At 45.4% G+C, this 16,217-nt stretch overlaps 1 protein-coding gene across 5 annotated transcripts in view; it reads left to right on the plus strand.

Annotated features, from left to right (window-relative positions):
- The window catches only part of MOV10L1 (Mov10 like RISC complex RNA helicase 1), a 77,969-nt gene that overhangs the window by 44,748 nt on the left and 17,004 nt on the right, over positions 1–16,217 (plus strand). For 4 of the 5 annotated variants that reach the window (XM_053253389.1, XM_053253388.1, XM_053253392.1 and 1 more), the window contains exons 16-22: positions 2,674–2,767; positions 3,535–3,713; positions 4,372–4,518; positions 5,842–5,963; positions 7,150–7,249; positions 7,924–8,088; positions 8,725–8,898. In XM_053253389.1, the coding sequence (XP_053109364.1) occupies positions 2,674–2,767; positions 3,535–3,713; positions 4,372–4,518; positions 5,842–5,963; positions 7,150–7,249; positions 7,924–8,088; positions 8,725–8,898 (981 nt within the window). The remainder of the gene's footprint in view (positions 1–2,673; positions 2,768–3,534; positions 3,714–4,371; positions 4,519–5,841; positions 5,964–7,149; positions 7,250–7,923; positions 8,089–8,724; positions 8,899–16,217) is intronic. The other variant, XM_053253390.1, reaches the window with a different exon arrangement.

Raw genomic sequence — 16,217 nt, forward strand, 5'->3', positions numbered from 1 at the left:
CTGGTTCTCCTTTTTATGCCCACAGTATCTTTTGCTTCGTTAGCAAGGATGCACTCCTGCTCGGCCATCTTGCCTCAGAGGCTTCTTCCATGGGCATATAAGAACCTATATGCTGAATCTCTTACCTGGTGTATGCTATCTTTCTTTTGGCTCTTTGATCTTTTTGACCAGCTAGCACAGCCTTTTTTCTGCTCTTTATGGGGTTTTATTCTGTCCCTTTCTGTTTTATCTGAATCTTTTACACCCGTGCACCTTAAGGGATGGCATTTGCCAAACCGGATACTGTCTGGCTCCTGTCGGCTATTCCCCAGGTGTCATTTTAAAAGCTACTCTGCAACTTTTTTGATTTTGAGCGCCAGCAGTCTGGTTCTATCTTAGTTCTAGTGCAGCCCATTACTTTTGTGTATAGGCTTTGCTTGCCTCAAAATGTATCCCAGTGCCAAACAAAACTAAACCCCTCCTCCCGACGCCGTCTCCTCCACACATTGAGACCCCTCAGCTGACCCTGTGCGTGGAACAGGTAGCATTTCTGAGGATGCTACCTTGGGGGTCCTGGACTTCAAAACACTACCTATCAGCCTAAATTTGGCTTCCAGGACCTCCCAACTACATTTCTCCACATTATTGGTGCCAGTGTGTGCCACGACAGCTGGCTCTTCCCCAGCACTGTCTAATAGCCTATCTAGAAACCGCGTGATGTCTGCAGCCTTTGCCCCAGTCAGGCAAGTCACTGTGCAGTCTACACGTGGGTCACAGACTCATCTCTATATCTCTGATGACTGAATCACTCACTGCAGAGCCCCCTCCCCCCCCCGATAAGTATCCCCTGTGTGAGAGGATATGGGCTCATAATCCACAACAGAGAGTCCCTTCTAAAGGAGCATCTCCCTCTTCTTCAGGCTGATATCCTCTTTCCCCAAGACCTTCATTTTCCCTGACCGCAATCAGCCTTGGAGTCAGATGCCTCTACCACATTCCTGTAGGTCTTGTCTTGTATGCCTCTCTGAGCTTCTCCAGATCCATCACCTTGGTCTCAAAGGAATGAACTTGTTCCCTGAGAGCCAGGAGCTCCTTGCAACAAGCACACACCCATGACTTCTGCCCCATAGAGCAAATAGTCAAACATGTGAAACTCTGTGCAAAACACTGGGAAGTGTCCCTTACCCTGCTGGCTTTCTGTCTTCATAACTGGTTTTGTTGGCTGTTTAGAGTATTTGGAGATTGTTTATTATAAAGTTAGGTCTTAGCTGTATTGATCAGCTATTTAACAGTTTAAACTTCGTTTCCCAAGAATATGAAGGAGGGAGTAGTACTTACCTTCTCTTCCCACTGGGCTCCTTGTGATCAAGGGGACTCGTTTCAGGCTCCTCCACACAAAACTCCAATGCCCTGTTTACTATCCCTGTTCACTAAGCTCTCTGGCCGCCTCTTATATAGAGAATAGACTTCAAAATGAAACAGGAATGTGGCCCCTCCCACCAGGTGTGACTCACTACAGCCCTAGCTGACTCTTTCCTCTGTTCCTCTCCAGGCAGCAAGAAACAACTAATGCTTCAGAGCCGCCAGTGCAAGCCTTGGCAAATGCTATCCCTGGCAAAAACAAACACAGACACACACACAGGGATAGCTATGGGCCTTATAGCTTCCCATTTGATCTCTAGGTGCAGAGATTCATTCATCCTGGATCTGGTTGATATATGGGACTTTGAGACAGTAGATAAGGATCCCTATCAATCTTCATCCTTGGTACAACCAACAGGTTGATTAGTTCTGGAAACCATGGTCTCCTTAGGTACTCAGGCTCCACTACTATTATTTGTGCTTTAATTCCCTGATGAGCTGTGTTTTCTGAGAGAGCATTGTTGCAGGTGGAAACATTTATAGAAAACCCTGAAGCCAATTTGTTAACCAGGCATTTGTCTCCCTGGCTGCCTGAGTCCAGAAGCAGGTAAAGAAATGAGGAAGTTCTGTGTTGTTATGATTTGTGAAGAGGTCCAATGCAGATTATAGTTATTGTGGTCAGAAACCTAAAAACAGAAATAAGGGGGAAATGCAAAAATGCAGGGGTGGAAACTAATACAGTTTTAAGCTTACAAGACATCCAGTTATGATATGGATCCACTATATAAATACTCAGAGACCAACACTTCCCTAGTGAAATGGTCAAATTACAGATTTAACCATGACTCCTAATGGAGCAGGCCCTGGAACAAAATTTTGCAACAATAAAGAGTAATGTCCATGTTGGAGTCTGAAAGAAGAGAGATATAAAATTTATCTGACCTGCCCTCTTTATGCTTGAATAGGAAACTGACTTGAATAGGAAAGACAGAAGCAGATTAATTTAGAGGTTGCACTTTTAATTTATTTCTCCTTCCTCCTCCTCCTCCAGCTGCTCAATTCCATCAGCTCCCCTTATCCCATTCAGTTTAGTAGAAAGTAAGAGAGGTACAAGGTTCCCCTGACTTGTTCCTTCTATTTACATTTAAGAACTTGACATTACACTTTGAAACTTATTTCCAAGGAGTGTTACATCTAGAAACCAGTTTGAAGGCCTTTAAAACTTATTTGAGGATGAGCTCTGCTTGTAACAAAACTTGATTTGTGAAGTACTTGTCAAATCTAACTTACTGCCATTGTTGTTATGCTTGCATTTTCTTATGCTACTTTTAGAATGAGAAGATGCAAAATGGTAATGTGGAAAAGCTGCCAAAAGAGAAAAAGGCAGTTGTCATTTCTGACGTGGTGACTGTTGCAACACAGACAAGTGAGTATAATTTATCACTTTACTTTTGCCCATATTAATTAACTTTGTAGATGTCACGGCTTGACTTAACTCTGCTATATTTTATTTCATTCATTCAGTTTATATTGGATACGGCCTTTGCACTTTTTGTTAAGATGTTTCTTAAATTTGTATTTTTCAGGTTAGTCTTGATGCTAACCGTTAGGCCTGTGCTTTGGAATCAGTTTTATTTTTAAAAAAAAAATTATTTAGCATATTTTTATATCGCCCACAACCTGAGTCTCTGGGCGGTTTGCAATTAAAACATTTTGGCAAAAAATGTACCATTCCTCACCACCACATGGAGGTAGTGCAGCCAGCTCCGTAGAATATCTGCCATTTTCAGCATCATGGGTACAGAGAGGATGCTGGGAAGTCTTGTGGAGACAGCTGGGAACTGTCGTGTCTCCATGGCCTCCAGTTCCGATTAACTCCCCCACCCCATCCTCAGTGCTGGAAATGGCAGGTACTGCATGGAAATGGCTGCACCTGTAGCATCTGCTTCTGTGCTGTGTTGGGAGGATTTTTGTCGGAATTGGGGATTCTGGCATTCAGGGCTACTTAAGCATTGTGTCCAAGTTATTCATCACTAATCCCATTGAAATTTATGGAATTAAATTAGGCATGACTAGTTTCATTGAGTTCAGTGGTGCTTAGTAATGACTAATTTGTTTGGTTTGTTCAAATACTGCTTTTTCATTTGCATACTCTCCAGGTTAATTTTTTTTAACATACATCTTTGAATACAGTGAATGGAACGGCAACCTCTAAACAAAAAGATTGTGAGTTCTTCAATCCTGTACTGAATGAGCATCAGAAACTAGCAGTGAAAAGGATACTTAGTGGTGAATGTCGTCCAACACCTTATATTCTCTTTGGACCACCAGGAACTGGTAAAACTGTAACAGTAATTGAAGCAATTTTGCAGGTAATGGTGAACAATGACTGAATTGGGTCCCAGCCACAGATACTACATTTAAAATTATTATGCAGAACCCTCTTATTTCATTAAATGTTTATTTAATCATATATGTAATTATGAAGGAATTTTAAATTGCCTTAAAGGAGAAAGAAAAACCTTGTCTGCCGTGGATTTCTAACATAGTTCAGTGCTAATCTGAGGATAACATGTCTTCTGTCCACACTGTAATTGTTCAGGAGTAAACGTATTAAGAAGTGTGGCTCTAAGCACAGTATTTGCTTGAAGACAAACTTATGTTTTAGAAAGTGTGTTAATGGCAGCCTTTATGCTAGACAAAAATAAAGAACCAATACCATTTCCGTGCATAATCAGTGTATAAGTGAAATTCTAAAGAAAGCATTTCCATCGGTCATTCTGATAATTCTTTCTTAGGATTTTCTAATAGAAATTGGCTTTTGAAACCAATGAATAGAGGACTAGTAAGTATTACAAATTTAAAAAGCATTACAAATTTAAAGGACAGACTTGAATTATTAAGAAAGCATGACAGAAAACAGTTGGGTTTTTTAAAAATCTCATTTCATTACTTGTTATATTAAGAACGTATTTCTAGAAAAAAATAATGTGAGAAAATGCTTGTGTTCTTTGTTCCATACAAATTTAGATACATTACACTTTACCAGACAGTCGAATACTGGTCTGTGCACCATCAAACAGTGCAGCAGATTTAGTTTGTTCACGACTTCATGACAGCAACATGCTAAAGCCAGGAGTTATGGTCAGAGTGAATGCTTCCAGCAGAAATGAAGAGGTAAATGTTACTTAAAAACATGCTCTGCACTGTGAGCTTCCTCATTATTTTTTGTGTGTGAATTTTTTCCTTGAACAATTAGGTTAACTACGTATGCATTTGAAGCTTGAAAAGAGCTAGTTCAGTGATTCTCAAACTTGGGTCCTCAGGTGTTATTGGACTTCAACTCCCATAATCCCCAACCAAAGGCCACTGAGGCTGGGGATTATGGGAGTTGAAGTCCAATAACACCTGAGGACCCAAGTTTGAGAATCCCTGAGCTAGTTGTATACAGTGACTGACAGGTGTTGCGCCGGTGCAGTCGTGTAGCACTAGTGCAAGGATGTAGTTTGTTCCATTAAATTGGGAGCTCATGTTCCAGGTTGGAGTTGCACTGGTGCATCAGCCTCCTGCTCTTGAACCTCTTCCTCAGTACACATGTGTTGCAGGAAATGATGCAAAGCTATCTGCTATACTTGTGCAAATGGACCAAGAACATGATACTGTGCAACTTGGAGCATCCGCTACTGACTTTCTTGTGTGTGGATATTTGTTCCTTGCACTCGCACAACATTTATCAGGTTGTCAGCCAGTGCATAAGTATCATGTGCTCTACAGTGCTATCTCCCTCCCACCCACCCATCCCCGCATTTAGATTAAACATTTCACTTTCCAAATAAGTCACTTGCCAACTCTAAATAGTACTTATTGATGTATTCCTAATTGTTATGGAATATCAAGTTTGCAGATAATGCCACTGTGTTAGTTTCTGCATAGGGAAAGCCAGAGCCAAGAAGTGAAAGAAATAGTAGGGATTACAATCCTGTCCTTGTCAACAGAAATGCATGGTATCTGTGGACTCAGATGCCCACATAGATGTGTACGGTGCTTCCAGAAGGATACAGAGATTAAATCATTAGCTGGAATCAACACATTGCTTATATAATACTTGTACTGTGCCCTTCACCTCCTTTTCAAAGGACAAGTTACATGGGCTTTTCCTTGCTAATAAAAGTTGTAGGGCAAAGAGCACAAAGGAGTGAAAAAGCAATAAAGAAAATGTGCTGTGAATGTATGGTGCTATTTGAGCAAATAAAGCATGAGGAAGTGACTGAGGGGCGAGTTCACATGATGGGCCTCCCGTGCCATCCGATGCTGAAAATCTTTGTCTTATTTCTTCCAAGTATTGGAGTCAAAATCAATCACGTTGTCCTCCACTTTAGCTGTCAACCTCTTCCGATTTCTAAAACTGATATTGGTAGTTTTCCATTTGCATACCTGATGCACACGTTGGCTTAATTATATTATACAAATTTATCACATAGTGCTTGTTTATGTTGACAGAATCTGAGTGCTGTAATAAAGCTTTACTGCAAAGATGGAGAAGACATTTGGAAAGCATCGCGATTCAGGATAATTATTGTGACATGTAGCAGTGCAGGAATGTTCTACCAAATAGGAGTAAGGTACTGTAGAAAATGTTTTGATGAAATATTCAGGGCAGGTCTGGGAAGTAAAAATGGAGGCTTGAATTACAGGACAGTCCTCTGAACAAAGAACAACCAGAAAGGCCTATAGAATCCACTCTATGTGGAAAATAAAACTAACTCTAGCCCAATGTATTGCACAATTCACAAGGAAAATTTCAACATGTAATGTTGCTATTCATTGCCGCTTTTGGACCACTTCACTCTCTTATCTGTATATGCTCATTGAAAGAGACTATTTCATAGTGCAAGAGAAATGAAACTTCTTGACTGCATCTTTTTCAGCTCTGTGTATCTTTGCATATCTGAGGATAAGTTTTGAAAACACATATGAGCCAGCCCACCTATCCTGATGAGGGACATGCAGAAGCACATTCTTCTCCCTCTTCCAGGATATCGTCTCTTAATCGCAGGCAAAAGGTTGATCTGAACTGCCCCCTCGTGATTGAACTGCTACGTACTTGGATTGCACGTGAGGGGGTAGTTTGAATCAATGGATCCTCAAACCTCCATGTTAAGAGGCAACATTATCTTTTGTTTACTAGACATCTGTTGCAAATTAACGATGGCTATCAGTTCATGCCTGTGTTTCCCAAGGGCATTATGTAGTTGCTGTTGGAAGACAAAGTGCAGGATTAAATGGTCTTGCTAGATCAGACCAACTTTCAATCTAGTACTTTTATGAGGACAAATGAAACATAAGCATAGGCACTTATGAGATCAGGGTATTTGGTGCTTATAGCGTGTGTCTATGTCCGTTAACCGAGACTGACAGTGGAGATGAAAGGAAAGCTGCTGAATATCACAGGATTCTGTTCTCTTCATTAAAACATCAGATTTATGCCTTGGGGGCATAATGAAGTAATTATTACTGTACGACTTCTAGGTATGAAGAAATATTTCTCAGCCCTATTTTAAACAGTTATGGAGCTAGTGAAATACTATGTTTGATTGTGGACTAAATATTTCTGCATTGGAACGCATACGTGTGAAGCAGCCCTGAAGAAGTTTAGAAAAGCAGTTAACATTCAGAGGAAAGCTTCTGGACTATTGGTTCACAGATATTACTTGGGCACAGTTCTTGTAGTTTTTCAAAAATTGCTTGCTTAGGTCACCACAGGGTGGCAGAACATACCACATGCCGACCTTTGTTCTCTCACTCTAGACCTGGACACTTCACACATGTATTTGTGGATGAAGCAGGACAGGCAAGTGAACCAGAATGCCTGATTCCACTGAATTTGATCTCAGAAATCAACGGGCAGGTAGGTAATATGATCCTCACTGTAAATATAATCAAGTAGAATTATCGCATTGTCTCCTGCATCCAAACTGAGCGTATTATAATGTTTCATACAAAATAACTTCATGATGTGTGGAATAAATGAAGTTTTCAAGGAAGCAGAAAGAAATATAAATTTTGCATGTTACTAATCGCCCAAAGCTAAAGCACATGAGATTGTGCCTATTGGTTGGTTTTTTTAAAAAATGTAAAACATTCTTGCAAACACACAATATAAGTACTGTGTGTTAAAATGTATCTCTGCGATAGGCCACATACTTTATATCTAAAAGGCCACAGGCTCAGATTCAATTCCACGCAATATCGGTTGCCAAAAAAGAGGTGGGGAAGATCTGAGTAATTGGGCTGGGAAGGATATTTCAGCAGATCAGAATAGACAGAACTGGGCTGCACTAACGGATCGCTTGACTTGGTACAAGGCAGTGCCCACCCCCAGCCCGGTACATAATCATTCTCAACATACTATATTTTTTTCATTGCATCTTTATAGGATTGCTATGAACTGAAACAGGCAGTAAGATCATGGACTTGGTTAAAGCATTTTGTGAACACACACCTTGTAAAGAATGTTAATGTAGTAAACTAAGTTTCAATTAAAACGTACAAGTTTCTGTTAAAACAATTATGTACTTACAGATAGTACTTGCAGGTGATCCAATGCAGCTAGGCCCAGTAATAAAATCTAGGCTTGCTTCAGTTTATGGATTAAATGTTTCCCTGCTGGAGAGACTGATGTCTCGGCCTTTATATCGAAGAGATGAGAGTGCTTTTGGTGCTTGTGGATCGTATAATCCTCTTCTGGTAAGTTAATTGAAGAATGTAGTTAACTATATCAATATAATTAAACATTGATTTCTCATATATGAAGAGGGGTTGTGAATCTAAGTTATCTTATACAGCCCTTGTTACCTGCCTTTTGCTATAAGTGCAGCAAATCTTTGCTGAATGTGTAATGTACATAAGTTTGTGCCTCTTGATTAAATGCAGAGCAGCTAGCTTCTAAGCAGTTTTTCACATTTTAACATCCTTTATATGACAGTCCAAAATACATTACAAGTAGGTACAGTGGTTTCAGCCAACCTTTCAAATAAGTATAATTGTGATTTGGCGTTACAGCATCAAGACTCCAGCAATCTGGCTCCTTACGCTCCTGCATGCATGTACAACTGGGAGCGTTTGAGGAATACATGGGGGAAATGAAAAGCTTTTTTTTTTTTTAATGAGACTATCTTGGGATGTTAGCAATGTATGGTCTGCACAGCTTCTGTTTCAGTCTGATCACCACATGATGATCCCCAAAGCAAAACCTATCGGGATTCATCAGACCACACATTGTTTCAAACCTTACAAAAATGACCCCATCTATTGGTACGAATGTGCTTCAGAGAATAATGTGTGTGGTTCCATGACATGGAGTTTGCTGTTCTTTGCTTGCAGGTTACAAAGCTTGTTAAGAATTACAGATCACATAGTACACTACTTGTATTGCCATCTAGACTTTTTTACCATAAAGAGTTAGAAGTTTGTGCTGATCCAGCAGTGGTAAACTCTCTGTTGGGATGGGAGAAGCTGCCAAGAAAAGGTTTTCCATTGATTTTTCATGGAATGAGGGTACGTAAAAAGCTTTTTATCTCAAGTAACTCATGATAAACATGTAGAGAGAAGCTTTCTTTAGACCCATTTCCAGAATCTTTGTTTCTGTGAGTTAAAACTTCATTTTCAGAAGCCGAAGCACAGAAAAGAGTCACATACTCTCTATTCCTGTGTTCCCCCTCTCCCCGCTTTGGAGGTAAACACTGCTGAAAGATTGAGTTTCATGGATGTGATTGGGAAGGCTAGTGATCTGACAATTACTATATGATTAAAAGAATGACTGAAGCTCTTCAGGGTGCTTTGCATCTATTAACTTGGGATTTCCTTATTTAGAGGTTTGTGCTGATCTTTGATCGTAATAAACTGAATTGAATTATTTAGAGGTGACAAACACCTAGAGCCAGATTTCCTGCTTGAAGCTTATTTTTGAGAGCTTCTAGTTTTAGTATGTGAGCTGTTTGGGGGAAAGGAACGATCTTACTTTGTTTTGGTTTTCCCCTATGTAAACTGCTTTGAGTATTTTTGTTGAAAAGCGATATATAAATATTTGTAGTAGCAGTTTTCTAGTGTGTAAGTTCAGCTCAGGGCAGACACTAAGAGAGCGTTCACAGTTCTTTGCTGAGAGCATTCAGAGTTCTTTGCTCAGGCCTGGACAAAGAACCGCTATAATCACATTTGTAGGCCTGAGACTCTAAAATCCATCTTTTTGCAACTAGGAATATTAGCCTTCTGATCCCTAACACTTCTGATTCAGTAAGTAGGTATGCTGTATTATGATTTTTTCATACATCTTCTCAGTTGATGCTGTCAAGGCATCTCATGATGGGTTATCCTCGTCACGTGCTCCTGGGCAGGACTATGCAAATTAGCTTAGAAAAAACAGTCCTATATAGCTCTGACGGGGATAACCCTGCCTCAGTTCTTCTAGTCCTGTTGCTCCTGGCAGGCTGCTCCTTCTCGCTCTCCAGTTCAGGCCTGTATTCCTCTGTGCTTTTCTTGTATTCACCCTAGTCCATGTCCAGTCCCTTGCCCAGTCTCCTCTGTTACCTATATATATATATATATTTAAAAAAAAATTATATTCTTTCTGTTTGTGTTGGCCCTAGTATGTTCAGTCTTCTCAACCCCCCCCCCTTCCTCCCTGGAGGGCGTTTATGGAGCATTCCTCTGGGGGCTTCAACAGTGTTAAAAGGGCGGTTAACGTTCTGGTGCTGACAGGATGCCATTTTGAGCGCTTTCCCCGGCACTCTAGGAGACCGGGCAGTCCACCTCCTCCCGCTCTCTGAGCCTCTGCTGAATCTTGCGCTCCAATCCTCCCTGCCCTGGCCCTGGCTGACACTGTTCTGTCCGGACAGGCAGTTGGAGAGGTCCTGCGGTCGATCGCCTCCTCAGGTGGCGAGTCCTCAGGCACAACGGGGGAGAGACTGGGTGCAGAGCTTCCAAGGTGCGTGACGCGCAGCTCGGCTTCGCAGCACGGCAGCACCCAGGCGGAGCCACTATTTGCCTCCCTCAACGAGCGCATCAGAGCGGGGACATTGAGACCAATTCCCAACCTGCCTCCCTCGCAAGCGGAACTTCGCAAACAAGCGGAGTTGCACGCTCTTTCAGCCAAGATGGCGGCTTCTTCCGATCTCCGCACCCCCCTAGAGGGCGCTGAACCAGAAACTGCTGCAAGTATGGTGAGATCGACCCTATCGGAGGGGCGGGAGGGTTCACCCCTATCGGACATAGTTGGTACTCAGCCCACTCCCTCTCAGGTTCCCCAGGAATGGCAAACCTGGTTCAAAACTGCCATTTCTGAATCCCTGTCTCTATTTAAAAAATCAAAACAGAGAAAACGTTCAAAACAACGCAGGCACACCTCTTCCTCCTCCTCTGAGGAATCCTCAACTGTCTCCTCCCCCTCCCCCCCTCCAGAAAAGCTAAGTCCAAAAAGAGACACCTTAAAAGGTCCAAAAGGCCCAAGAAATCTTCTAGGACCACTATATCGGTGTACTCAGAAATCTCTGGGGAGGAGTCGGCTGACCCCACGACCACTACCATCCGCCCGCTGAGAAATACCGGGCTTCCTGCTCCGGCCCCTCCCCTGGAGGAGGAGGCAGAGGAAAACCCTGGGGGCAATGGAGAGGGAGAAGGGGACCAGGAGGAAAATCACGAACCCGATAGAGAGGAGGGTGACTGGTTGGGGGCTGAGGACCAGGAGCAATCTCAGGTTTCTCAATGTTTATTCACACCGGAAGATTTTAACCCTCTCATGACTAAGGTCTTAACCACTATTGGTCTTCAGGCAAAACCCCCCATAGACGCAAGCCAGAACCCCAAGGGCGACCTGGTTTTCCCCAAGCCTCAGCCACGTGAATTACCTCTGCCTATGCCAGCTTATTTTTCAGAGGTCATCAAGGTGGAATGGGCTGTGCCAAGCGTTCCTAAGAAACCAACTTCGTCAGCCACCAGATTCTACACCTTCCAACAAGAGCCTTCCTTGTTACTGCAGACTCCGTCCACCGACTCTCCCATCTCCCAGCTGAGCAGCGGTTCTCTGGTCCCACGGGACGGGGAAGGATTTTTAAAGGACGCCTCCGACAAAAAGGCAGACTTTGCTTTCCGCCGGGTCCACGACAACTCCTCCCTGGCCACCCGCTCTTCTGCTGTGGCTTCTATGACGGCTAGAGCCAGCCTATTATGGATCAACGACCTCCTCGACCAGACTCCTCCAGAAGCCGTCCGTCTCAGACAACAACTGTTGAAACTTCAGCGCGCACAAGCACTCATTGCAGACACGTCCCTCGATTCCATCCGCTATTCATCAAGAGCTTCCGCAGCATCAGTGGTTGGCAGGCGGCACCTTTGGCTAAAAGTTTAGCAAGCGGACTCCGCCTCCAAAAACAACCTGTGTGCTCTGCCTTACGAGGGGTCCAAGCTGTTCGGCGATTCAGCATTGGAAAATGTCCTGGTCGAGTCTAGGGACAAAAAGAAGACCATGCCGTCAGCACCACCAAAACCTGTCAAGACTCCCTTCAAAAGAGGATACCAGCCTTTCCGTTCCTTTCGTCCCTCCTTCAGGGGTAGAGACCGAGATTTCCACAGCTCAAGAGCTTCCTGGCCCCGCCAACGCTTTACCAGCAGGAACTCATTCCGCAACAACAACACTCACGGAAAACATCAGGGAAAGTCCCAACTCTGACACAAATCCCCCCTGCCTGGGAGGTCGTCTGTCCAGCTTCCTCCCCGCATGGATCCACGACATCAAGGATGCCTGGGCCTTGGACTTGATACGCTCAGGATACAGGATAGAGCTGAGCTCCTCTCCCCCCCCCCCCAAGATTCCTACCCACTCCACGGTCTCGCTGTGCTACCAAGCATTCCGAAATGTCTCTGGCCATTCAACACCTTCTGGTCATCGGAGCAATAGAACTGGTCCCAAGGGGCCAGGAGGGGAGAGGAGTTTACTCGATCCTGTTTACTGTACCCAAAAAGGACGGCTCCCGCAGAGCCGTTCTCGACCTGAAGCACCTCAACGCATACGTAAAGATCCGCAAATTCTGTATGGAGTCCCTTCGCTCCATTTTAGAATCTCTACAAAGGGGGGACCTTCTCTCCTCAATAGACTTGAAAGAGGCCTACCTGCATGTCCCCATTCATCGCGACAGCAGACCCCTCCTTCGCTTCAAATATTCAGGGGTGGACTATCAGTACAAGGCCCTCCCCTTCGGCCTTGCCTCCGCCCCCAGGACATTCACCAAAATCCTCACCCCCATCCTTGCACTACTTCGCCTCCAGGGGGTGCATATCTTCGGGTACCTCAATGATCTGCTTCTGAGGTCGGAATCTCCCAGCGAAGCAGCAAGAGACCTAAAAAAGATGCTGGAATCCCTAGAACAGCACAGCTTTCTAATAAACGCAGCCAAGAGCCACTTATCTCCGTCTCAGCAGATCCGTCACCTCGGGGTCATCATCAACACACTGGAGGGAAAAATCTTCCTCCCAGAAGACAGAGTCCATGTCATCAAGTCAGAGGCGAATCGGATCCTCTTGAGCCACAGGTCTCCGGTCCTGTCCCTAGCTCGCCTCCTAGGGCTCATGGTCTCCACCCTCAAAGCGGTGCTGTGGGCAAGGCTGCACCTGCGGGATCTTCAGTGGTTCCTCCTACGTTTTCAACCCTACATCTCCAGGAGGCGCAACATCGCCGTTTCCCTGCCTCCACAGGTCAAGAAGTCTCTCCTGTGGTGGATCCGTACTCGGAACCTCTCTGTAGGCAAGGGATTCCTGGAACAACCGAAGCTGATAGTCACTACCGACGCCAGCAACAGGGGCTGGGGGGCCCACTGCCTCCAGCACTCGGCACAAGGAAAATGGGACACACACGAGCAATCCCATTCTATAAACTGGCTAGAACTGAGGGCCATTCGCCTAGCCCTGCTTCGTTTTCAGCTGCTGGTTCAGGGTCAGGATGTGCTCGTGAAAACGGACAACACCACGGCCAAGGCACATGTGAACCGTCAAGGGGGAACGCGCTCACGCTCCCTTTTTCAGGAGTCCATCCTCCTCCTATCCTGGGCGGAGATCCACCTCAACTCCCTGGCAGCGCATCATGTCAAAGGCGACCTGAACTCGATTGCGGACTGGCTGAGCAGGGAGGACCTACTCCCAGGGGAGTGGTCGCTAAACAGATCAATGTTCGATCAGTTGGTATCCAAGTGGGGAGTTCCCCAAGCAGACCTGTTTGCCACCCCCCTCAACGCGAAGGTGGAGACCTTCATCACCAGGTTTCCCTGCCGCTCAGCCTGGGGAACGGACACGCTCTCCTGCAGGTGGCCCCAAGGGCTCCTCTACGCCTGTCCTCCAATCCCACTTCTGTCCAGAGTGCTTCGACGGATAAGATCTATGAAAGCAGAGGTCATCATGGTGGCCCCATTCTGGCCCAGGCGTCCCTGGTTCGCCGGTCTGATCTCCATGGCAATCAACGGGCCTTGGCACCTCGACCCGAGCCCAGACCTTCTTCTTCAGGGACCGGTTCACCACCCCAATCCAGGCTGGTTTCAGCTAGCCGCCTGGAGACTGAGCGGAGCCGGCTGCGAGCGCAGGGATTACCTCAGAAGGTAACCGAGACTATCCTGGCTTCTACAAAAGACTCCACCAACTGCATCTACCAATACACGTAGAGAATGTTCCTGCGTTGGCTCAGGAGAAACAAGATTCCCAGCCACAAGGCCTCACTAAATCACCTACTACACTTCCTCCAGGATGGCCTCGACAAGGGTCTAAAGCCCAACAATCTCAAGAGACAGGCAGCATCATTACTACCAGTGTTGCGAGGTTCTGCCTCATCGAGCGTCAAGGACCGTGGCCTATTGAAGAGATTTCTGAGAGGAGCCACCCTTCTGTCGCCGCCCGTGGTTCATCGCTTTCCGTCATGGAATTTGAACTTGGTTCTTAGGGCGTTGCAGGAACCCCCCTTTGAGCCTATCCGGGCTATCCCGCTGAGACTTCTTTCGCAAAAACTGGCCTTCCTGGTGGCTCTCACCTCGGCTAGAAGAGTATCTGAACTACGAGCCCTGTCCATCCACAAGGCGCGTTGCGTTTTCTCGGAGGACTCAGTCAGGTTAATTCCAGACCCGTTTATCCTCCCCAAGGTTGTCTCCCATTTTCATGCTTCCCAAGACGTCTTCCTGCCTTCCTTCTGCCCTCACCCGGAACACCCGCAGGAAAAGCTATGGCAGAAGCTCGACGTGCGTCGTTGTTTGAAGCGATACATCAAAAGGACAGCTGGCTTCCGGAAAACCAACGCTATGTCTCGTTCCTGCCCACCTCCATGGGAGAAGCAGTATCTTCCCGGACTATCGCCAGGTGGATCAAGGCGTGTATCACCTTAGCCTACGAAACCCAAAAGGTTCCTCCACCACCAAATATATGGGCGCATTCAACCAGGTCGGCCGCTGCCTCTGCTGCCTTTGCTTCAAATGCCTCGGTCCTAGAAATTTGCAAGGCGGCAGTATGGAAAAATCCATCCACGTTCATAAAACACTATAAGATAGATCTGTACGCTGCCGCTCAAGTGGCATTTGGCAGGAGGGCACTTCAGGGGGTTCTTCCCCAGGACTAGAGCAGCGCTTGTTTCCCTCCCTGGGACTTAGACGTACTGCTTTGGTATGTCCCATCATGAGATGCCTTGACAGCATCAACCGAGAACGAAGCATTGGTTACTCACCGTGAGGGCTTCTTCTGGTTGTTGCTGTCAAGGCATCTCAGCCCGCCCTAGGGATACACTGCTCTCCTTCGGGGGAAGAATTGGTCCGTAGTCTTAGGGGCAGTTCCTACTGTTTTCCCTGTTGTTGTACCGGATCCTATTTACCTGTGTTCATGGTTAACACTTTTTATATGTTGTTCTCTACTCCTTATTATGCTTATCCTTCTGGTTCGCTCGGCCTAGAAGAACTGGGGCGGGGTTATCCCCGTCAGAGCTATATAGGACTGTTTTTTCTAAGCTAATTTGCATAGTCCTGCCCAGGAGCACGTGATGAGGATAACCCATCATGAGATGCCTTGACAGCAACAACCAGAAGAAGCCCTCACGGTGAGTAACCAATGCTTCGTTCTTGATCATTAATTGCTTGTAAACTTTGTTCCCTCATTTTTACTGTAACACTCTAAACTGTTCACTGTTTTTACTGTTTGTCCTACTCACTCCTGCTCTGGCTGTAGCTTTGTGGAGGCTATGGTATTTTGGTTGTGGAAGATCCCTTAGGTTTTAGGGAATACCTGTGTTTGCACGTCTGAACATTCCCTTGAGTGTTTCGGTGGGGTGGGAGCAGGGGCATCCATCCTGCCCTGTAAACAGTTGGTGGTGGCAGCGATAACTCTTACAAGAGTAATGGGCTTAGTATATCTCTGGGATCGCCTCTCTTGGCCAGTTGTATCCCGACCTGTGAGGTCTTCTCAGTTGGCCCTCATTAGTGTTCCAGGCCCTGGTGTAGTATGTGGTGCTAGGGCCCGTAGGAGGGCCTTATCTATGGCCACCACTCTTCTTTGGAACATTCTTCCCCACCCCAGATTAGTTTAGCCCTCTCCCAGGCTGCTTTTAAGGCCATTTTCAAGACCCACCTGTTTCACCAGGCGTTTGCGCTTTAATTGTCATCATCAGTATTATTATTTTAATTGTTGTTGGTATTGTTCACCGCCTAGAGTCTTTGGAGGTCGCAGTATATAAGAAAATTTTAATAAATAACTTGCAGGGTGCAGAGACTTCAGCAATGAAGGCCTTGCATCAGGGGCATAGGGAGCTCACTGGCAGCCGCACAATGAGAATGATTCGAACCCCATGGTTTGTATGCACACAT

Source organism: Hemicordylus capensis, chromosome 5 (assembly GCF_027244095.1).
Source record: "Hemicordylus capensis ecotype Gifberg chromosome 5, rHemCap1.1.pri, whole genome shotgun sequence".
NCBI lineage: Eukaryota > Metazoa > Chordata > Lepidosauria > Squamata > Cordylidae > Hemicordylus > Hemicordylus capensis.